Source organism: Megascapheus bottae, chromosome 18 (genome assembly GCF_031878675.1).
Source record: "Megascapheus bottae isolate mThoBot1 chromosome 18, mThoBot2.hap1, whole genome shotgun sequence".
Classification (NCBI taxonomy): domain Eukaryota; kingdom Metazoa; phylum Chordata; class Mammalia; order Rodentia; family Geomyidae; genus Megascapheus; species Megascapheus bottae.
The window spans coordinates 28,297,951-28,320,617 of record NC_143526.1 but is presented as its reverse complement, the minus strand read 5'-3'; the positions used below and the strand labels follow the sequence as shown (position 1 = coordinate 28,320,617).

Here is a 22,667-nt window from a genome sequence, read left to right as displayed (position 1 = left end):
CCCGGGTCTTTGTGTATGCTAGGCAAGCACTCTACCACTAGGCCAAACTCCAGGCCCCTTGGTGCTCACCTTTTCTATTCATTGTTCACAGAGAAATTTCAACACAAGCCACACAGAGGGCCTTCTTGAATGTTGGAAAAGATAAAAAGTTTTCAGGGCCACAGAAGTAACTTAACTAGTGATGCTTGTCCATTTCTACTGTGTGGATGGCAGGCTGCTGTCCCCATTTTGGGTTCGTCCCCATTTTCTTCTCCATCTCTTAATCCCTTCTACCCATCCCTAAGTGCTTGCTTTTATTTCGTGCAGAAAGCTCACTGTATGCTTTGCCTGCTGAGCATCTCCTTGGGGGCTCTTTGCCTGTTGCTGCTTCTTTTCATGGTCTCAACAACATGACTTCCAATGCCAATCTCCTTCTGAGTTCACACTGGAGAACAGAGAGCCCCTCTCTACAAAGCTATGATGACAGCCAGTCCTCTCTGTTCAGTGTGACTATTCTAGCCTGAGCTATGTGACCCCAGGGAGATTAGCATTCTCCAGGGCCAGGCCATGTGCCAAAGTGCTTCAGCATGATGGTAGAACCTGTCATCATGGGCCTGGCTATTATGGGCTTAAAAGGGACAAGGAGCCACGGGGTGGGGGGTGAAGTGATTGGCAGATGCCAGAACCAATGTGAGATTTGTTGATGAGAGATAGGTGTCGACCAGAGAAGGATTTGACAGAGGGCTAGGTGTGAGCATTCCCACCCTTTGGTCTACTTTTGATTTTAGCTGTGGCTGTTCTGGAAAGTTCTTTGTAAGCTCAGACTCACCTGGCACTTCCAGCTCAGCCTGAGCTCCCTGTGGCTCCTACATCCTACATCTCCACAGGAGCCTGTGTATTTGTGGCTTGTGCCAGCATTGGGGACAGAGACTGTTCCATACATCATTCTTCCATTGTCACAGGTGGAAAATCTGGAGAGATATGCTCAGCCCTCTGGACCTTTCTGGACCCTTTCAGAGACCAGCAGTTGAGAGGTCATTACTACAGCAGTGGCCTCCCTGTCAACCTCTGTCCTTCACTTCCTGCCCCTCACTCTGCTTCCTTCCACGCAACAGCCTGCACCCACATTTCAGACTTTGCTGTCAGGGAACTAAGACTTCAGACTAAGGGAGCCATGAGATATTGGTCATCTTCGGAAGTCCTTTACCTTGCCAGAGTTAAAGTTGCACAATATGCTGGCCAGGCGCCTGCTTTGCCTTTGTTTCTGTGATGTACTCTTCACCATTGTAATAATTGCTTGGGTGAAACAATTTAAGAGAGGAAGGATACAGGGGCCAGTGACTCAGTGGCTCCCAGCCTCTCAGGAGGCTGAGGTCTGAGGATCCCGGTTCAAAGCCAGCCCCACGCAGGTAAGTCTGTGACCCCCAAAGCCAGAAGTAGAGCTGTGGCTTAAGTGGTAGAGCACCAATCTTGAGTTGAAAAGCTGAGGGACAGTGTTCAGGCCCTAAGTTCAAGCCCTAGGACCATCATTTTGTGTGTGTTTTGGGGGGGGTATTTGGAATCATGGCTTCAGAGGGTTTAGCCTGTGGTTAGCTGGCTCCCATTACTTCTGGGCAAAACCATCACATTGTGGCAAACCTGCTCACCTCGTAGTAGATAGAAAGCAGAGAGAAGTAACAGGAAAGGGAGGTGCAAAACACGCCCTCCAGCCAAGTGCTGGTGGCTCTCAGGAGGCTGAGATCTGAGAATAGTGGTTCAAAGCCAATCTGGGCAGAAAACTCCCCAAGAGACTCTTATCTCCAATTAACTACCAGAAAACTGGAAGTAGAAAGTGCTAGCCTTGAGCAAAATTGCTCAGTGACAATGCCCAGGTCTTGAGTTCAATCAAGCCTGGGGTGAGGGGGGGAGGTAGACGGACACCCTCTAAAGATACACCCCATGACCCAAGGCCCCACCTTCTCCCAGCAGTCTATTCAGATCTGGAATCCATTCAAGGACTAGTCTGTGGATGAAGCCCGAGCCCTATTGAACCACTTCCCTAAAGCCCCACTTCTGAACACTGCTGTATTGGAGAACAAGGCTTCAATATATGAGGCAAATCCACTAATTTCCCGAGCTGTAAAATAGAACAATGTCACCTAATTCATGGCATTGTTGAAAGAATATCATTGATGCTAGAGAAATCCTCAGAGCAGTGTGCAACGTTTTGTAACTCCTCTAAAATTTCTGTTTGGTTGCATCTTAATAATAGCTCGTGAAGATCTCTGTACATTTATACTTCCCGATTTATCTTGATGTATTAGTCTCTAATTTGGTTTGTAAGTGAGAGAAAGACAAAGCAATTCAGCTTAATGAACATGGTTGGGGGGGTGGAGTGTGTATGTGCAGCTAAAACTGTGGGTGAAACTGCACCTCCAGGTAAAGTGGGTTCGGAGATACTCTTTCCTCAGAGAGCATCTGCTCTCTGCCCCCAAATGGATAGGATGGCAGCCAGGCCAGGCAGCACAGGGCTGGGTATAAAAGCTGTGCATAGAAACTCCCTATTGGAGATTTTGTGTGGGCATGGTTGTGCAGTGGTAACACTGCCCATAAAAGGAGGAGGCTCACCCAAGGTCTGAAGGAGGAGACATTTCTACTCACAGATGCCCTCTACCCAGTCCAATATCCAGCCCTCAAAGCGGGCAGGCTTCACAGTGAGTCTTTGTACAAGTTAGGGGTTAACAGCCAGGAGCTGGGTGGGGGGTTGGGCAGTCTTCAGTGAAGACATTCAGTTAGACAAGGGCAGATTAGCATTTTAAAAGGTCACTAAGGGTGCTGGGTGCCAGTGGCTCATGCCTGTAATCCTAGCTACTCAGGAGGCTGAAGATCCAGGTTCAAAGCCAATCTAGGCAGATAAGTCCTTAAGACTCCTCTTTACAATGATGCACCAAAAAACCAGAAAGTGTTAATAGCTTTGACAAAAAATGCTAAGTGACAGCATCCAGGCCCTGATTTCAAGCCCCCATAGCTGACAAAAAAAAAAGGAAAAAGTCGGGGGAGGGCAGCAGGAGTGTGGCCTAATGGTAGATTGCTTGCCTAGCATGCATGAAGTCCTGGGTTCAATTTCTTACTACCATAACGTACGCACAAACAGCTGGATGTGGTACTGTGGCTCAAGTGGTAGAGTGCTAGCCTTGAGAAAGCTCAAGGACAGTGCCTAGGCCCTGAGTTCAAGCTTCAGGACAGGCAAAGAAGGAAAAAAAAAGACAGTGGGCCAAGGAGGATGGATCAGGAGCTCCAAGGACAGGTCATAGGCCTTGGAAAGCCAGTGTCTTTGCACTCTTGGCTACACTGCACACATCCCTCTAAGGGACTGGCTGGAAAGTGGCTGAGCAGTAGGGGAATGAGTGGGGAATAATGCAGGGCTTAGAAGCTGGCTGTCAGTGGACAAGTGTGCTCTATTCTTTGGCTAGTGTAGTCAATTTGAATGGAATTGTTTAGGGAGAGACACAATTAGTGTCAGATTAGTCACAGGATCCACCCTTTGCTAATGTCTTAAGGGAATTTATAACACAAGGGACATTCCCTTGTGTTATAATCTGGCTCTTGTTTGAAGAACATTTGTTCCTGAGGATGTCCTAAGATCACATGGATTTCAAGGAACCCCTGGTGGCTGCTACCGGCAGTAGACTACAGAGAAAGAGAGATGAAGTGGAAAAAACTCTGTCTCTGAAGAGCCGCCCCTTCCCTTCCCCCCTCACAAGGTTGTCTAGAGGCGCTGGTGAGTGGCCACAGTCCCTTTAATATCCCTGAATTGCGTTACAAGTAATACTGCTGAAGGTAGGGAAGGGGCTGGGGCTGGGGGCAGGGGCGAAGGAGGGAGGGGGAGCGCCAAGCGCTCATACAAAATATGGCCAAAAGGCTTAGCATGCATGGAAAATTATTGCTGTCAGAAGTTCCTATTTACAGGATCAACACCCTCCATAATTGCTTCTGCGACCCCCCCTCTCCCACCATCCCTGCTGCCTCCCTTCCCGTGGGCCCGGAGCTCCATCCATCCCCACGGAAGCCCTGGAGAAGGCCTCTCGCGTCGGGGGACCCCTCCACTCCCCACCCTCCTTTGTGGCTAGGGTGCGGGAGAAGGTGGGAGGGCCCGGGACGAGTCAGCCCGCCGGGGCGGGCGGGGGCGGAGGCGGGGTGTGTGCTTAAAGCAGAGGGGGCCGGCCCGTGCGCAGAGGTGTGTGCTTCGGTCCTCGCCCGGGTGCGAAAGCGCGGCGCAGGAGGTAGTGGCAGCCCACGGGCGGGTGTCTGGCAGCCCGGGCCCCTCTGCCCGGGAGAGTTGCATAGACGTGGCCGGGAGGGAGAGAGCGCTCCTCCCGGGGAGCGAACGGGCCAGAGGCCCCAGCGGGGTCCGGGGCTCAGTCGGTCCCTGGAACCTGGGGTTCCTCGAGAAGAGGCATAAATAAGAAAGAATCTCTCCGGGCTCCCTGGAGCAGGAGTGGGAGGGCTGAGGAGGGCGGGGGCCTGCCCCGTGACCGGACCTCCCGAAGCCCCCTCCTCCCCCTCCCCACCCGCGGAGGGTCGACCTGGGCCCTCCGCTTCCGATCAAGGTCCGGCCCCAGGAGGCGGGGCTCCTCCCGGACTTGAGGGGCGGGCAGCCGGTGCGGCCTTGGCCTCCTGACCTCCCAGTCCAGCTGGGGAAGCCAGACTGTCCCTGGGGGAAGCCAAGAGATTAAATAGAATAATAAATAGATAAATAAATAAATACACAAATAAATAACTGGAGGGGCCCAGGAGGACAAAAGGGAAGGGCATTGGTGAGGTGCGCCAGGCCTCCCCCAGCAAATAAGGAGGGACACCTACAGTCGTGAGGGTGGGGGAAAGTGCTCAGAGACTCTGGGAGAGGACAGTTCTGGGTCAGGAGCCAAGGAGGGGCCGTCCTGGGGTGGAGGGACCAGGACCCTGAACTGACCCTCAAGTTGCACTATGTTAGGAGAGGCGTGAGAGAGGAGGGGATGGATGGCGAGGGGGGGGGTGTGGGAAGAGGGTGAGAGGTGCGGGTGGAGGGCATGAACGGCTGTTCCTAAGGCCCTGGCATAGAGGAGACGGGACAGACTGGGGACACTAAGTAGGGTGAGGTTTCGTTCCCCAGGTGGACACACCAGGAAACTAGCAGAGGCCCAAGGGTGTTAGTGTGGGGTTGGATGGGGGTTCTACGGAACCTGTATCATCCTAGTACGGATAGGGGAAACTGAGGCAGGCATGGGAGTCAAGGGTAGCTCTGGGCCTTAGATTGGGGCCTCACTACGGGGGGGGGGGCGGTCAGAGACTCAACTGAGAGGTGAGAAGGCAGGGCTGAAAGGACAGATTTCCCGCACAGAGGGAGGGAGGGGACCACGGTGCGGACTGGGTGCCTGAGTTGGGAGCCGCGAAGGCTGGACAGGGGTGGGGAGAAATGTGTGTCAAGGTCCGGGTGATGTCGGGAGGAAAAGAGACCGCGCGGGGAGCGGGTGGTGGGCCAGGAGGGGCGTGGGCGAGGGGAGGCGGCGGGCGGGCGGGGCAGGAGGGGCGCGCGGCTCAGCTGGCGGGGCCGGCGGGGGCGGGCGGCGGCGGCTCGGCGCCCTTGACGCAGGCGGCCTCGCAATGCTTGTGGAGGTAGGACTTGAGCGCGAAGCTCTTGTCGCACTGGCGACAGCGGTAGTGCTTGAAGGCCGAGTGCGTCTGCATGTGCGCGCGCAGGTTGGAGCGGTCGGCGAAGGCCTTGCCGCAGTGCGCGCAGCCGAACGGCTTCTCGCCGGTGTGCGAGCGCATGTGGCCCTGCAGCAGCCAGGGCCGCGAGAAGGCCTTGCCGCACACGCCGCACTTGTGGCGCAGGTTGTGCGTGAGCACGTGCATGGCGAGCGCGGGCATGGACACGTACGCCTTGCCGCACGTCGGGCACTTGCGCGCCAGCTGGCTGTCCAGGCTGCGGTGCGTCTGCTTGTGGCGGCTCAGGTTCGACGACGTGGCGTACGTCTTGCCGCACTCGGCGCAGGCGTGCCGGTGCCCGCCCCCCGCCGGCGCCCCCGCGCGCCCCGCGCGCTCCCCCGCGCTCCCGCCGCCGCCGCCGCCCGAGTCCCCCGCGCCCGCCGCCGCGTCCCCGCCGCCCGCGCCCCGGCGCCGTCGCGAGCGCCCGTCCGAGATGAAGAAGGCGTCCATGGAGTAGCTGTCAGTCACGGCCGCCTCTCCGCGGAAGTAGCGCGCCGACAGGCTCGACTGCGGGCTCTCGGGGTCGCTGTATTCTTCGGACGCCACCGGCGGATAGGCGGGCTCGGAGGGCGCCAGCTCCAGGCCTGGCTTCTGGTCGGCGGCGGCATCGTAGCTGCTCGGGGGCAGGCAGTGTGGGACATAGCCTGGATGGGGGACAAGGGCACGGGGTTGAGGAGCAGGCCGCCGCCCGCCTCCCCACCGCCTCCCCAGCTTGGCAATGGTGCTGGCTGCTTGGGCCAGTCTTCCATGGCACCCAGGACCCCGTGGCCTGCCGGCTGGGTCCGCATCCTCCCCCAGCTACCTCGAACTGCCATGCAGTCCGCGCAGCACTGACTTTGCATCTTTTCAGGTAGGTACAACTGTGCAGTAAAAGTATTAGTATGCCCTTTGAAGATGGAGAGACTGAGGCACAGATGGCCACCCAATCCGTCTAAGCTTACAGCAGTCGAATAAAGGAACTGAGGTTAAAATCCTGGCCCATACTTCTTTCCAAGCAGACACATTTTTTTTTTTAAAGTCTTGGGGCAGAACACTGTCCTTGCTCCTTTTTGCTAAAGGTTAGCTAGCACTCTACCCTTGGAGCCACGATTCCACTTCCGGTTTTCTGATGGTTGATGAGCCATAAAGAGTCTCACAAACTTTCCTGTTCAGGCTGGCTTCCAACCTTGATCCTCCCATCTCAGCCTCCTGAGTAGGATTACATGTGTCAGCCAGCTCCACCATATCTGTCTTCCCAGTGTACTGGAGAGGTTGAGGCAGGAGTATCACGTGAATCCAGGAGACCCAGGCCAGCCTGGTTAACATAGCAACACTCTGTCTCAAAAAATAACTTGTTGTTGTTGGAGGTGCATTCTTACCACCCTAGCACTAGGGAGGCTAAGACAGGCAGATGGTGAGTTTCAGGCTAGCCTGGGTTACCTAGAAAGACCCTAAATAGGGGAACTTGATCTCAAATAAAACAAAATCAACGAAGTGGATAAGCCCGCCAAAATAAAATAATTCAAGCTTAAAAAAATAAAGAGCGTGACTATTCCCTCGGAGGGTCACTGGGTGAATGAAGCATGTAAAGAAATAGTGTTAAAGGAGTACTGTTCTATGCTGTTACTGTATGCAGGCTCTGCCTGGGTGCTTTACCCCAGTGAACACATCCATGAGTCATGAGACGTAGCTACTATTGTCAGTCTGTTTTTACCTGTAATGAAATAGAGAAGGAGTGTGTGGGCAACACACCATGGTTGTGATCTACGTTAGCTGTTATAATTATTGCTTGCATGGGACTTTGGTGAGGCTTGTTTGCTTTCCCCATCTACACTTTTGAGCTCTGGGGCTGGGTCTGTGACTGGCTGGCAGAGGCTCACAGCAGATGTGGGACAAATATATGTCTTATAGTTGAACCACAATCCACCTAGCCCAGCTTGCTGCCTCTGAGGGTTGCTAGAGGTCAGAGGTCAAGAAGCTCGGCATCTGAAAGGCAACTTCCTGGTACTTTCTCCCAAGCCTAGCACTTGTGCAAGTCTTTTCCAGTCTCCAGTGAAAATGCTCTGTCCCCTCCTCCTCCTCCTCCCACTTAGCTGCGGTTGGGCCAGAAAACCCTTCTGTCATGCCTTTGAATGATTGGTACATGGGCAGGCAGGACTCTCCCTGAGGGATTCCATAAGGGCTTCTGGAGGGCAGGGGCCACCTCATCTGTCTTTGCCTCCTGTAGCCTCTTCTGGTCCCTGCACCTTCCCCGGGGACCCTGGGGGCTGGGCTCTTGGGAGAGAGTTCCTGGCAGACATTGAACAAACTTATCATCCTGGCACTTAATTACCAAGTGTTCCCATTGTCCTTTGATTCTGGAGAACAATGGAGGTTAGGCCCTTTGCTGAGGTTTCCCAGCTGGGGAATGGCAAAATGCCATTGCCCTTCTCCATCTGACCCCTGAGACATGTAACCCACCCCCCCCAGCTCCTGCTGTGAAGCAAGCAGGTGCAAGTTTGGCAAGCCAGGCATTAGGCGGGATACATTGGTCACCTTGCATTCCCTCAAAGGCCCTGGCCAACCTAGCCTCCAGACCTTTGCCTTTCCTCTGGCATTTGGGACAGTCACAGGGTGAAGTCTGTCCCCTGAAGGCCATCTTGTGCCTTTGCCTTGCCCTCTGTCGCAGCTGCAGCTGACTCACCGCCTTCTGCACACAGAGGTGACCGGGGAATCCGGTGAACAGCTTGGTAGCAAAGGGCCCTGTGGTCAGCGGCAAGAAAACAGCAGAGGTTGCATTTTTTTTTAGTCTGTGGAGGGATGCCTGGCCTCTCAGCACCCTATCTCGCCCCTCCTGTACCACTTGATTCTGGAGGACTCCACCCTCCCCAGGCCAGGAACCTACCAGCCTGGTGCTAAGCCCTGATTGTCCAGGGAGCATTGCTTTGGACTGAGCTCAATGCTTGGTGCCCCCATCTTCTGTTCTTGCCCCGCTCCCAATCTCACTGAATCATCACAAGAGCGGCTGTTACAGATAAGGCTCAGTAGTGGTGGCATCTGCTTAGGGGTGGAGCAGGGATGATAGCCTCTCAGGGCCCCTCGGGACAGGGAGGGGGGCCATGTGGGGCTGCCTCCCCCTAACGCCAGCCCCCCCCCCACCAATGGCATTCAATGAAGTAATTGTTGAATGAGTACTGGAGAACCTGGCAGCCAGCAGGCTCTGCTGTAGACTGTCCTGTCTGCCTGCTCTGGAGACAGATCAGTGGCATGTAGCCTGGACCAAAGAATGGAAAAGGATTTGATGCCCCGACACAGATTCCAGCTCAGTGACTTTGGGAAAGTCATCCATCTTTCTGTACCATGGGTTCTCTTTTATTTTTCCTGGAAATGAGAGTATGCAACCATGTGATAGGTCACTGTCACGTGACCTGGGCTTTCTACTGTTACTAAAAAAATGACATATTGGTTAAAAACGTAACTTTGGTGCCAGATTGCCCCCTACCAGTCCCAGTCATTGATCTTCCCTGCCCTTCCTTAATTATCTTTCCTTCCCTTTCTCTCTTCCTTTCCCAATCTGGGTCTGGGTACTGGCCTTCAGCTTTTGTGCTTACAGCTAGATCTCTACTACCACTTGAACCATAGCTCCTCTTCTGGCTTTTTTTGGTGGTTGATTGGAGATAAGAGTCTTACAAACTTTTAAATCTTAGCCTCCTGACTAGCTAAGATTTGACAGACATGAGCCACCAACACCTGGCATTATCCTTCCTCCCTCCCTTCCTTCTTTTTTATCTTTAGTTCTGGGATGGAACCCCAGGCTTCATGTACACTAGGCAAGAACTCAACCACTGAACTACATCCTTGGCCCATAACTGTGTCACCTTGGAGGAAATATTTGACTTCTCTGTGCTACTACACCACTTAGGTGAGGACACCAAAGTCTAAGGAAGTTATGTGCCCAGATCCTGCAAAAGGTTAAGTCTGAGCCAGGATTTTGGCTCCACCATGGTAATACGTGTTGGCTGTTCTGAGCAACAGGTTCTGTGCTGCAGTTCTCTTGGCATCTTCCCTGGCATATCTTGCTTCTTTGTCCTTTCTGGGCCTCTGTTTCCTTCACTGGATGTGAGGAAACATCATTCTGTTCTGGGAGAAAACTGGAGCACAACAAGCAGTCCTTGCTGGAGTGTGTGCTCCACTCTGCCCTTCGCGCCATCTGCTGGTAGCTGGTAGCACTGCATCACCTTAATCTGGAAGCTGGGAGCTCTTTCTGTAGAGCTTGATGTGCTTTAAACAAGGGCTGCTCATTTGCCTTAGGGATGCATGCGGAATTTCTTCCAGAACAGGCACTGATGTTACCGACCTGATGCCAAGCAGATGTAAATTTGACATCATTGAGAGCCACAAATGACAGTTTTTATGATTATGCTAGGATTAGGTACCTTCCTTTGTGATGGTGACCAGGTTGCTTAACCTCTCTGGGCTCAGTATGTATAAGAAGGTTGACCATGGTGCTCTAAAGACCCCGTGCATCATGGCTGAATGGGGATCTCTCTCTGATGCTCTTTGTAGAGCCTTGGTTCCCTCCAGTTCTACCCTGTGTGTCCTTGGGCAAGTGATTCAACCTCCACTTGCCACATCTGTAGAAAGGAGTCCCTAAAAGCACTGGATGAATCAGTGTGTGTAAAGTGTTTACCCAATGCCAGACACATAGTAGTTAGCTTCTTTCACTGTTACTATCATTGTTGTCCTTGTGTTCCTTACATTTTCTGGTGACTGAATCTACCAGAGAGTCAGAAATCCACATAGTTCTCTTGGACTGCCGTGTGGCCTTGGGCAAGTTGTGCTGCCTCTTTGGGCTGAAATCTTCCATTTAAGGGTCAGAAAACAGAGTCACCCCTACCATGTAAGCTCTGGGAATGGCCCAGAGACACACTGGAGATGGATTCCTGCCACCTGCAGGTGACTGCTTTTCCCTGCCAGACTTGATGGTTTAGATGAAAGGGCTGGAAACCATTCAACAAAATAATTTTGGTGCTAAAGAAGTTGTGGATGTGAGATTTATGAACATTCACAGGCTGGGATGTCTACAGACACTGTCGCACGTTACTGTGTGACTCTGGATGATGTAGGGCTGATGACAAGTCCTGGCATAGCCACGCTGGGGAGCAGGCACTGCACGGTGCCAGAGGCTGGTGAGAGGGGAGGACTAATGTCAGGTCTCTAGAGGGGGCAGCCTGTACTTTCTCTGGAACAACCTGAGAGGGCTTGGGGAGAGAGAGTGCCACTGGGGGTTTGGCTGTGCCCCCCCCAACCCCCACTTGCACCATTTGGATAGAAGGGTTTGGACTGGGAGAAGGTGTTCTGGAAAGTGCTAGGCATTTTGTAAAAACTTTGTAAGAAATATCTAAGACAAATACTTATCAAGCACTTAACTGTATGCAAGCTTTCTGGTAAATGATTTATGCACATTAGTTCAAGTCTAAGGTCACATCTTCCTGTGTCCTTCCTGTGGAAACACAGAGCCTGGAGAGGGGTCTTGGCCCACCTCAGGTTACAGAACAAGCTCTCACCAGAGCCCTTACAGGTGGCCTCCTCTTCTTAATGGAGAGGGGCCAGAACTCTCTTCCTGTGTCTCCCAGACTCTCCTGGTGCCAAGTTTTCTCCGGGGACTTTCTCCCCCCATCCCCACTTCCCTGTCCCTGAGATGTGCAGGAAGAGAAGGGGCAGTAGGGGGCCAGATTCCCAGGAAGCAGCTCTCCTGAGGAGGTCTCCCCTGCTGGGCAGAGGTGCCGGGCTGCCTGCACGCCATCTATTTACAGCTGCTTCTTGCTGTGCCAGGGCCTTGGGCCTAAGAATCAGCTCTAGCCAGCTGAGCAGAAAGCCAGGTCTGTCAGCAGCAAAGCAGGATAAAAATAGTTTCTCCTGTCTGTGCACAGAGCTGGGCAAAGGGGCTGGGTACCTCCCCCTCCCCCTATTATAGCATCTTTGTGAGCAGCTCCCTGGGCACTGGACCAGAAATGACACCCACCTCCTCTGAAGGCCTAGCAGCTGGTACCTCTGCCCACGGGGGAGGAGCCCTGAATCCAGAGAATCAGAGGACAGAGTGATAGCTAGCTCTGCATGCCTGGGGCTAATGCCCACTGACCCAGGCCTGGGGGGGGGTTAGGCTTCTGTAGAATCCCAGAGCCCCTCACCACCTCTCTTGCCTCCTGGAACCCCCCCTCCTTATTCTAGTCTTTTTGTGACTGTGACCCAGTTCTTGTGGACCTCATAGGGAAGTCCCTGGCTCTGCAGAGAGGGGGCAACAGGGAGAGGGGCGGGTGTGGGGGCACAGGACTGGAGGTCACAAGTCCCTGGGTCCTGGATGTTGAAGCAGCTTCCTGTCCCCCGCTGTCTGGTAGAGGAGCTCTGGAGTAGCCTCTTCTGGGGCTCCTTCTAGAAGCACGTGTGCTGCTGTCAGCACCCTGATCTTTTCAACCCCCCTCCAAGGCTGTAGTCAGAGAGCCTGTTCTGACCCCCCTTCTCCATCCCCTAAAAAGATAGAAAGGCTGGCAGCAGACATTTCATTCCAGTGAGACCACTCCAGTGAAACCACATCTAGGAGGGAAGCCAAGAGACCTGGGGGGGGGCATCTCTGTCAGTAGCATCTCATCCTGCCCCCTAGGGAACCTCCAGGCTGGGAGGGGGAGAGTCTAGAATGCGTAGGCAGAGCGTGGGCCAGGAGGAGTGGCTGGCTCCACTGTTGAGGCTCTTGTTATTTCCGAGACCCCTATTTTGTCTCTGCCAATTTCAGTGCAGCCCCCTCACCACCCTGTCTCTCTGTGTGTGTGCATGCATGCAGTCAGGTGTGTATGGCCTGAGAGCCTCCAGGCCTTATACTTTGCTGGCTAACATAGGACCTATACCCATAGGCTCCCATCCGCCAGGCTCTCATAGTTTGGGAGCCACAGGCCCCCAGGTTCCACACCCTGCATGGGCCCTGCTATTCCACATTCCTATGGAACCCTGGTATTTCATAGGAAAACCAGATGTCTGAATTCCCAGGAAGTCAGAGATGAAAAGACATCAAGGCCATGTTTAGCTGCTCTAAGTTTTCTGAGAAACTAAGGCCAGGCACACCTAGGAGTCTCATGGTGGGACTAAGAATTGAACTCAGCCAGATTTGAGAATGGATCTACACATAATCTTGAAGTGGAGATTGGACATATACATACGTACAGGAACTAGAGTTTGAACTTCAAGGCCTTGTACTTGCCAGGCAGGCACCCTGCCACTGGGCCACACTTCTAGCCCTTTTTTGTGCTAATAATTTTTTGAGATAAGGTCTCACTGTGCTGTCATCCACTTTTCTTTTTTACAGGCTTCCTGTTGTGGCTAGGATAATAGGCGTGTACCATCGTGTCCAGCTTTCGGTTGAGGAGTCTCCTGGACTTTTCTCCTTGGTCTGTCCTAGATCCACAAACCTTCCAATCTCAGCCTTTCAAGTAGTTAGGGTTATAGAAATAAATTAACAGGGTGATGGGCATGAGTCTTAATCCTAGACCCCAAATCTTAACTTGGACCAGTTCCTAGCCATTGACACTTGAACTTGAACCTGGGCTTATTCTGCATGTCAGACCTGTTCCCTGTAACCTCACATATTGCCCTTGGACCTGGAGTTTGGGCCTGGTCCTAGACATTTGACCTGGACATGTCTTTAATCCAGACCTTGGGTATGAACCAAGATCAAGATGTTTCCAGGGGGAGTGGTGGGTATAGAAGATTCAAGATGGGCCTACTATGTGTCCTTGAGCACCCCGTTCCAGTCTTCTCTGGGCTCTCTTCACTGAGGGATTGGAACAGCCCATTTGTATCCCTTCTCCCTCAGGGACTTTCCAAGGTGCCTTGTGTGCAGTAGCTGGGGCTGCTAGGCCGAGCTGTCAGGCCCTGGCGCCATCAGAGGCAAGGAGAGGAAGTGGGAGCTGTCTAATGTGGTCAGCTAGATAAGCCCATGGGTAGGATAGGAGGGCTGCTTCGGCTCGCCGCCGGGGGAGGCCTAATGCAGCTGCAGAGGGAAGACAACTGCCTTATTGGATTGCCATTGATTCCTCCTTGGCCAGGGTTGGATGCTCTCTGAGAGGACAGGAGGCAGGCAGGACTGAGTGCAGAGGGAGGCCTGCTCCTAGCTGGAGTTCTGAGTCAAGTGTGATGAGAGGGGGCCAGTCTGGGGGATTCCCTTGGTGGAGGTCTGGAGATGATCAACAAGCACTTCTCTGGAATGGTGGGAGTCGGGCATCATCTCAGATGGAGGCCCAGGACTGGCTGGAGTGGGCTTGGTGGGGTCAGAGGGTGAGGTTGTATGTGGGGATAGGAGAATGTGAATTGGCACCTCATGGAGAGATGCATCTGTGCTCAGAACCACTTGAGAAAAAAGAGGAAGGGAAAGCTCCAGGGTGACAGCAATCAGTAGTGGATTGCGAGGGGTACAAGAGGGGCATTGGAGAAGATGGTGGACTGGAATTCTTCCCCTTCTTCTAAGAGGTTTCCTCAATTGGGAGTGTCCCTTCCCTATTTCTGAGATTCTGTGGGCTTGGGGTCAGCATGGAACCCAGACACACCTGCTGTACCTTCTGCCCTGCCAGGTGGCAGAGGCTGAAAAGGAAGGGAGTAGGAAGCCGCGTGTGTGGGGGGGGGTGAGGAGGAGGGAGGAGGAGGAGTCCTCCTGGAAGTCTCTGTCATTCCCAGAGCAGGGGCTGCTCACCTCACCTCTTTTATTTGGGGCCCTGCATCTTCATCACTTAGGATCCTGATGTTTCTGACTTCCCTCTATACAGCTTCCCCAGCCACCCCCGCACCCATCTCATCCTGACCCAGAAGCCCAAGCTGCAGGAATGGCTTGTAAGAGGATCTTTCTAATAACTGGAACTATCTCCAGCCCCAGGCCCTCCCTCCACCCTCCCACTTTCCACCATTCCTCCTCCCTCCCTCTCCTCTCCCCCCTCTGCTCTTTCTCCTTGTTTACCCAGCACACTTACACATGCTGGGAGAGGAAAACGTCGGCTCAGCAATTTTTCACACTTCCCTCAACCGCTCAGCAAGGTTATTTCCGGCAGAGCGGAGACAACGGGGCACTAGGAGCCTGTGGGCTCTGCAAGGACCCTCAGGTCCCCCCAGGCCCCCAGGCAGTAAGGAAGCCCTCACTGCCCAGTCTGGCCACACCCCAGGCAGGGGAGATGTCCCTGCAAGCAGGAGACCCAGACCTAGTCTGTGTCTTCTGGTGTGCCCCAGCTTCAGGGGACCTCCTTGTCTCTTGGCATTCATCTCCACTGCAGGCACTACAGAGAGGGCCAGGTCAGGGGTCCTCTCTTATCTGTGGGGCAGCTTGCAAAGCATGAAGCAAAAGAGAAAACAACAACAACAAAAAAGTACCGGATCCCAGAAACCCTCCCACCCTCTGCCAGGGCACACGTTGAGCTGAGCCCTGAGGGAACCCTGCCAGTGGCCTTGCCTTCTGTGAAACCCTGGCTCTGCAGTGTCTCCACACCACCTGCCACCTTCACAGAAGTTAGAAGGACGCTTAGTTCATGACATCCCAACTCTCACTTGCAGGGAGGCTGAGGGCCAGAGAAGGAAAGGTACATGCCCAAGGTCACACAAGCCAGAGTGAGAAGCCAGGGCACCTGCATTCCAGGTCAGGCTCGTGTCTATCAGAACAGTCCCAGAGTTCCCCAGAGGCCCAGAAGTTGGCCTTAAGGGTTTTGAGGAAAGGAGCAGGCAGGCGAATCCAGGGTGGCAAGCCAGGGGAACCCTCACAGGAGCCCCTCTGCTCCCTCCACTCCCCACCATTCATTCCCAGAGCCTTTTTGGACTGAACTCAAGGCAAGACTCCCTCTTGAGGAGCATCCTATAGTTTCAGCTGTGTGGGGAGGGAAGGGTGTTTCCAGGTTTCCTCCACTGGCCTGGGGACAGAGCCAAGGGGGCCTCTGAGGAAGCTTTGTGTCCATGCTCAGGTGACTGTACCCACACTTGCACAGACTTCCTCATGTCTGCCAGCTCCCAGTACATGTCCCAGCCTTGTTATGACTCCAGATCTACCCTCAGTCCTGCCAGCTCTCACCTAGCCAAACCTCAGAGCTGTCTTCCATCAGCCCTGAGGTCAAGAAAAGAGGACATTAGACGAAGGGACACTGGGGCAGAACAGAAGGGAGTTCTGTTGGGTAGCGGAGGGAGGCAAGAGCTGAGGGGTGGTGTGTCCCTGATCCCTCCCTAACTTCTTTGACCTTGATGAGGTCACAGAGCCCTGTGCCCATCACTGTGACTCTACCTGACTTGGCAGAGTGATGGAATGTAGGGGGAGTATTGGAAAACCCGATGGTGGAAGCTGCCACCTCCTGGGACACCAAATCTTTGCCATCTCAGCGTCTTCCAATCCCGCATTCTTAGCCCTTTCTGCCTCTCCTCCCTCCCCCCCTCCCCCCCCCCCCCCCTCTCTCTCTCTCTCTCTCTCTCTCTCTGATGCCACATGTGATGTCAGATCTTTCAGCATCAAAGTGACTCCTCCTCTCCATGCTTCTGCCCTAGTGGGGGCTGTCAGAGGGGAGCCCCTTTGTGGTCCCCTGGTGGAGGAAGGCGCCGTGGAAGCTGTCTCCCCTTCTCCTTCCTCCTTGTCTCCCCTTCTCCTTCCTCCCCAGAAGCCAGCCCCTTTGGACAGCCTCTTGTTTCCCAAGCCCTTGTCCCCGTAGGAACTTGCTCTGAGAAAAGATTGGGGCGGGGGGAGGCAGAAGATGACTTAAAAAGAGCAGCAGGGTTGACTCTGGTGGGGGGGGAGAAGCTAGGGAAGGAGAGGGGGTGCAGCCCGTGGGAACAGGAACCACTTTCGGGGAACCCCTCCACAGCCCCGTCTTCTTTGCAGTGCCCAGGACAAGCCCAGCCTTTGCAGGCGTGTAGCTGAGGGTAACAAAAGAGTTGTGGAGAGGATTCTTGGAGCACTTGCTCGGCATTGCCAGGGGAAGCAGGTCTGAAGGGAAGGGTGGGTCTCCCCAGCTCACCCCCCTCCCCGGAGTCCAGTCCTTGCTCTGTCCTCTACAGGAGGGTGCACTCTGGATTCAGCCTTCCTCCAGTACGCTGAGGGTGTCCCCCAGCCTGTCTTGCGAGGTGGCACCCGGGTAACAAGCCCTTCCCGGGATCCCTCTCGCTCTTCTCTCGCCACCCCCTCCTCCCAGCCCAGGGCTGGGGCCACAACTTTCCAAGTCCGGCTGACGCGTGGCTGCGGGGCTGTGCACACCCGGCCACTTTTCCCTTTGTACCACCCGGCCCCCGCCCCGCCCGCCGGGACCCCGGAAAGTCCGCGGGGCGCAGCCGGCCGGGATCGGGAGGCTCCCCCCACCCCCCGCAGGCTCCCAGCCGCGCGCCCCCTCTCGTGGCCCAAGTTGGGGAGGGCCCGAGCCCCCTGGCACTCACCGCTGTCCCCGGGCGGCCCCCGGGCGCCAGGCAGCACGTAGGCGGTCTCCAAGGGGTGGTAGGTGGGGGCCGGCACCCCGCTGCACTGGAAGCCGTCCGCTTTGATCTTCTTCACCAGGAAGGAGCGCGGCATGGCGCGGCCGGCGCGGGGCTCGGCGGGGGCGCTCGCGGGGGGCTCCGGCGGGGGGCGGCGGCCGCCGGCGCGATTGGCTGTGCGCGCGGGGTTTCAGCACTGGACAGCTCCCAGCGGGCGCGCGGGGCCGGCGGCGGGGGAGTCGGCCCAGGCCCCGGCTCCGGCCGGCTCGGGCTTCGGCCCCGGCCCCGGCCCCGGCCCCGGCCCGGCCTCGGCTCCGGCTCGGCTCGGCTCGGCTCTCGTTCCGGCTCCGGCTTGGCGGCGGCGCGCAGACAGACGGCCGCTGGAGCTGTGCTCAGCACTCCGGCTGCCGGCTTTATATGGGACGCGGGCTGGAGGAGATCAGGTGGTCCTCCAGCAATGGAACTGTTCAGCGCTCTAATCCATCAAATGTCCCCCAGGACAATCGCGCCGCACTCGTTCCCCTGAACCGGCGGCGGTGGGGGCAGGCCGGGCGCTGGGAGCGGCGAGCAGGCAGGCAGGAGGGGAGAAAGTGAGGGCGAGAAAGGCGCAGGGATAGAGATGGAGAAAGGGGAGCGCGCGCGCTCGCGCGTGTGTGTGTGTGTGCGTGTGTGTGTGTGTGTGTGAGAGAGAGAGAGAGAGAGAGAGAGAGAGAGAGAGAGAGAGAGAGAGAGAGAGAGAGAGAGGCGAGGGAGAGGGAGAGAGGGAGAGGCTGTAAAAGGTAGAAATAGAAACAGAGGCCAAGATAAGGACAAAAAAAGACTCGAGAGAGAAACACCGAGAGGAGAAAGACAGAGATGGAGAAAGTAGCCGCGCAGGAGGAAGAGACAGAGCAAGACACACAAAAAGAAAGACCCCCGCCCGGGGAGAAGATGCAAAGAAAAGTGCAAAACAGAGAGAGCAGCCGAGGGCGAGCAGTCCCAAGCGTGGGGTTCAGGTACATGGGGACACAGGAAAGGGGGGCCCATAGGCGACCACCCTATGCCTGCAGTCCTTGCCTGACGCCCCAGTTCTGAAGTGGCCAGTGTGGATACCCAGCTTTAACTAGAGGAAGTTCACCCCCACCCCCGCCTCCAGCTTGGTTTCTCTCTGGAGCCCCCTATTGGGTTTGGGGTTCAACTTTCTATTCCCCCGGACAGGTGGGGGGGAGCAAGTCCCCCATGCCATCGCCGGCCTGGTCCTGTTCCGGTGCTTAGCTCAGGCAGGCAGCGCTGCAAGAGGAAGAGAAAATCGTCCAGTAATTAATTTCCCTGCGGCCGGGGGGTGGTGGTTTTGACACATCCGAGGCTGTGTCTTTCCCTGAAGCGGGGAGCAGACAATAGAGACACGTGGACCGGGAAGGGAGAGGGGGGAGGGAGGGGAGCGGGGCTCCTGCTGGAACTCTCTGCAGGTCAGCTCCTTTGTTTCTGGAAGGATCTCAACAGACCTCCCCCCCCCAATTCTGATCCAAGCCTGGGGGAGCCCCCATGTCTTGGCAGGACTAAGGAGCAGAACTCAGCTCTCTGCCCAGAAGCTGCTGGGCAAAGCTCTGGGGCAGTGAGCCAGCCTCAGTAAGTGTGGGCTGGCCCGGGTACAGAGTCCAGCATTGGAGCCTTGGTGCCAGGCTCCCTGCCAATGGCAGTCCGTTGATTAGTACTAAGTGGGTGGAGTGAGGAGGGATGTCCTTTGGGACTGGATCCCCTAAACCAGGTAGAAGTGTAAGACCCACAGAGGGCATGATGGTAACGGAGGTCACACAGTCAGCAACAATTTACAAAGACCTCAGTGTGCTTTGATTCTATGAAGTCAGGACTTATGGTGGCCTTGGAAGTGTGGCTTAGAAATCTTAGAATAAAATTTGAGTTCCACTGGGTGCAAGTGGCTCACCCCTGTAATCACAGGTACCCAGGAAATGGCACGAGACTCCTATCTCCAGTGAACCTCCAAAAAGCCAGAGCTTCTTTTGTCATAAGCAAAAAAGTTAAAACGGCATGGCGGCCCACGCCTGTAATCCTAGCTCAGGAGGCAGAGATCTGAGGCTCACACTTCGAAGCCAGCCAGGGTAGGAAAGTCTGGAAGGGTTTTTTTCCCCCCTCTAATTAGCCACCAAAAAGTCAGAAGTGGAGCTGTGACTTAAGTGATAGAGTTGATCTTAAGCAAAAAAAGTTCAGAGATAGCTCTGTTTAAGCCCAGTTACCCCCCCCCCCCAACCTCCTCCACAGTCAGCCAGTGGCTGCTATGATCTTGCCAAGGCTGTGTATGCCCTGGAAGTCCTTGTCTACCTTGCCAGTACTCCTGCCTGGCACCTGGGACTTCTTTCACTTCCGTTACTAAGCGGGGCCCGGGGTGCCCAGAGCCATGGTGAATGTCTGCATTCTCTAGGGCAGCCCTGCCAGCTGGTGGCCAGATCTTTAGGCTTGTTGTCCTCTTGGCCTCTGTGCAGAGCATTCCTCCTTCCACTGCACCCCTGAGACCCCTACTTATCTCAGGGCTCATGTAAGACTTCACTCCTTCCAGTTGCCTTCCTTGTAGAACAAGCCAGCTCACCCCTCCGTCCCCATACTGGACTCTGTCCAGCATGTGCAAGTGCGGCTCAGTGTGCAGGAGCTTCTCCCAGCCTTTCCCATCTCCTGTGATGAAGCCTGGGGAAGGGGCCTCTGCTTGGAGGATAAGAATAATGAGTATTGCCACCCCATGCATATCAGGAGCATGACCAGAGTTGCTCTTTACCCCGAGAGGCCTTGGAATGGCAGCTGGCATAGAGCAGTTGCTCAGAGTACCTGGTTTCATTCCCTACAACTGTGCCCATAGCATCCAACATTTATATCCTGTGATTGTGAACTGGCGTCACTGGTTCCTGCAGTCCTAGAGATGACTTCCAAGGGACAGTGGAGACACCCTCAGTAGAAAATCCTTAAATTAACACCGGCCTTTTAGGCCCAGTTGCAGGGTGCTAGATGGGATGCAGCACACACTGATCAATGAGGGTGATGTCTTTAGATGAGGTAACTAGAAAAGATCAATTGAACCAAGACTTGAGCCAGCCATGGAAGAGCCATGGAAAGAGGATTGCACATGTTCAAAGGCCCTGAGTCAAGGCTGCTTATAGAATAGAAAGGAGATGAGGGCAGGATGTTGGGGGAGCTGGAACCCAGAGGGACTCAGTGTGCTCATTAAACCCTGGACGGATAGATGAAGAGATGAGTGAATGAGTTCCAGTCCATCTATAACTGTAGACTGCACCCATAGCCAGGTGGCCTTATTAGTTGGAGATATCTCTCTGTTGCTGGAATAGAGTAAGTTGTCTATTGGGTCATGGAGCATTTTCATGGAATTGCCATATTTTGGGTCAGTGCTGGGTCTGGGATCTCTGTTGCTTAGCAGTGTCTATTACCCTGGAGTAAATAAGCTAGTGTGTGCCAGTGAGCTCTCCTCTGCCTGCCAGATGTTCCCATCACTCCAATTTCTTGCATAAGAGTGGCAGGGTGGAGCCCAGAGAGTTTGACAAGGGACTGAGGGTCCACAGTGACTTGGGGATACTCGCGGGGCAGGCCACAGAGTGATCCACCCCTGAGCTGGTCAGTGAAGGACCCACAGAAGTGAGGTAGTTAACATCCTGCGGCCCACTGGGGCAGATTGGGTTATAATCTTCTGACCTTGCTTGGACAGGAAGGTGGAAGAAGCCGTTGGAAGAGGCTGGGTGCACAGTGGCTGATATTTTCATTGCTGGGACCCAGAAGGTCCCTTCATCCCATGACTCTTGGCCTTCACCTCACAGAAAGTTGCTCAGAAAGTCACTGCTAGGAATTTATGTCTCCAAGTCACATCAAGCACTCTGTCCCCAAGAGCATTTGCTATAACATCACAGAGTGGAATCACAGAAGCTCCAAACTAGGCAGAGTGGGGGGAGAGTTGTGGAAATGGCATCTGCTCCTGGGAATATTCTGCAACCATTAGAAATGATTCTAGCCAGATGCCTGTGGCTCACTCCTGAAATCCTAGCCACTCATGAGGCTGAGATCTGAGGATCATGGTTCAAAGCCAGCAAGGAAAGGAAAGTCTGTCACACTCTTATTGCCAGTTAGCCACTTGAAAGGGGCTGTGGGGGTAGAAAGAGCAAGCGATCAAACAAGCAAGTAAGCTAGAAGAGGAGCTGTAGGTCAAGCGGTAGAGCACTAGCATTGAACAAAAAAGCTCAGGGACAGCACTCAGGCCCTGAGCTCAAGCTCCAGAACTGTCAGACACAGACAAAAATGATCCTGTGGAGGTCTGCACATGGCAGTGGTATACACCTGTAATCCCAGCTACTCAGAAGGCAGAGGCAGGAGGACTTGGCGCAAAAGTTAGCAAGGTCAGATCCCATGGAAACAGAAATATGAAAAACAGGGCTGGGAGTGTGGCCTAGTGGGAGAGTGCTTGTTTAGCATACATGAAGCTCTGGGTTCGATTCCTTGGTACCACAGACACAGAAAAAGTCACAAGTGGTTCTGTGGCTCAAGTGGTAGAGTGCTAGACTTGAGAAAGCCCAAGGACAATGTCCAGGCCCTGAGTTCAAGCCCCAGGACTGGCAAAAAATTAAACAAAAAAACAAAAAGACTGGCAACTTGGCTCAGTGAAAAGAGCCCTTGTTTTGTGTGCACTAGGCCCCTGCCTAGGTTCAATCCCCAGTGTGAAAGACTAACTTATGGCATTATGTTAATTGAAAGATGCAGAATCCAAAAATCTCTCATGGCATGTTTGCAACTAGGAACTGAAACCAAAATAAACATGTGGAAAAGTGAAAGCAGGCTGGTAAGAGTGTGAGGGAGTTTCCCCTGCTTTTTGTATTTTCCAAAAGACTACAAACACTTGTCTGGAACATGTGCTATCTCTAGACTTCCACACACAAGAAATGATGAAATGAAGAAAGGCATTTCAGGAGATTCGTTATTGCTCCTCCTGACTAGGAGAAGACAGCATTGCCAGTGGCAAATTTCCCTCAGGATGTTTTTTTTGTGACTTCAGCAGCATGTGACAGGCATGCTCAGCCAGCCTGGCACTAGTGCTCAGCAACCTCTCCTTAGGAGAAGCCCAGGATTCAGAATCCGTCCTTTGCTTATTTATTATACCAATACGGGGCCTTGAACTCACCCTGGCCACTGTTCCTAAACTTTTTGTGCTCAAGGTTCATATACTACCACTTGAACCACAGCTCCACCTCTGGGTTTTTGGTGATGAATTAGAAAGAAGAAGCTCTCAGACTTCCTTGCCTGGGCTGGCAATGTGATCCTCAGATCTCAACTTCCTAAAATAGCTGGAATGATGGGTGTGAGCCACAGGGGCCTGATTTCAGTCAGTTTACTATTCTGGAGCTCTTTCCTTGCTGGTGTGGCTTTCTGTGTCTCTGTCTTCTCATCTCTGAATCGGGCCTGCCTTACAGAGCTGCGGGGTTGGTTCTATGACTGGATCAGCTTAGATCAGCGCCCAGCCACCAGTAACAGGTCTCAGTAAGCCC

General features: G+C 54.2%; 1 protein-coding gene across 1 annotated transcript; it reads right to left on the bottom strand.

The window, feature by feature from the left end:
• Positions 1-3,769: 3,769 nt before the first annotated feature.
• On the bottom strand, positions 3,770-17,339 carry Scrt2 (scratch family transcriptional repressor 2). Its single transcript, XM_090352811.1, has 2 exons — positions 17,101-17,339; positions 3,770-6,350 (listed from the first exon to the last, which is right to left on the bottom strand). The coding sequence occupies exons 1-2, from the start codon at positions 17,231-17,233 to the stop codon at positions 5,536-5,538; spliced, it is 948 nt and encodes a 315-aa protein (XP_090208937.1). The 5' UTR covers positions 17,234-17,339; the 3' UTR covers positions 3,770-5,535.
• Positions 17,340-22,667: the final 5,328 nt, after the last annotated feature.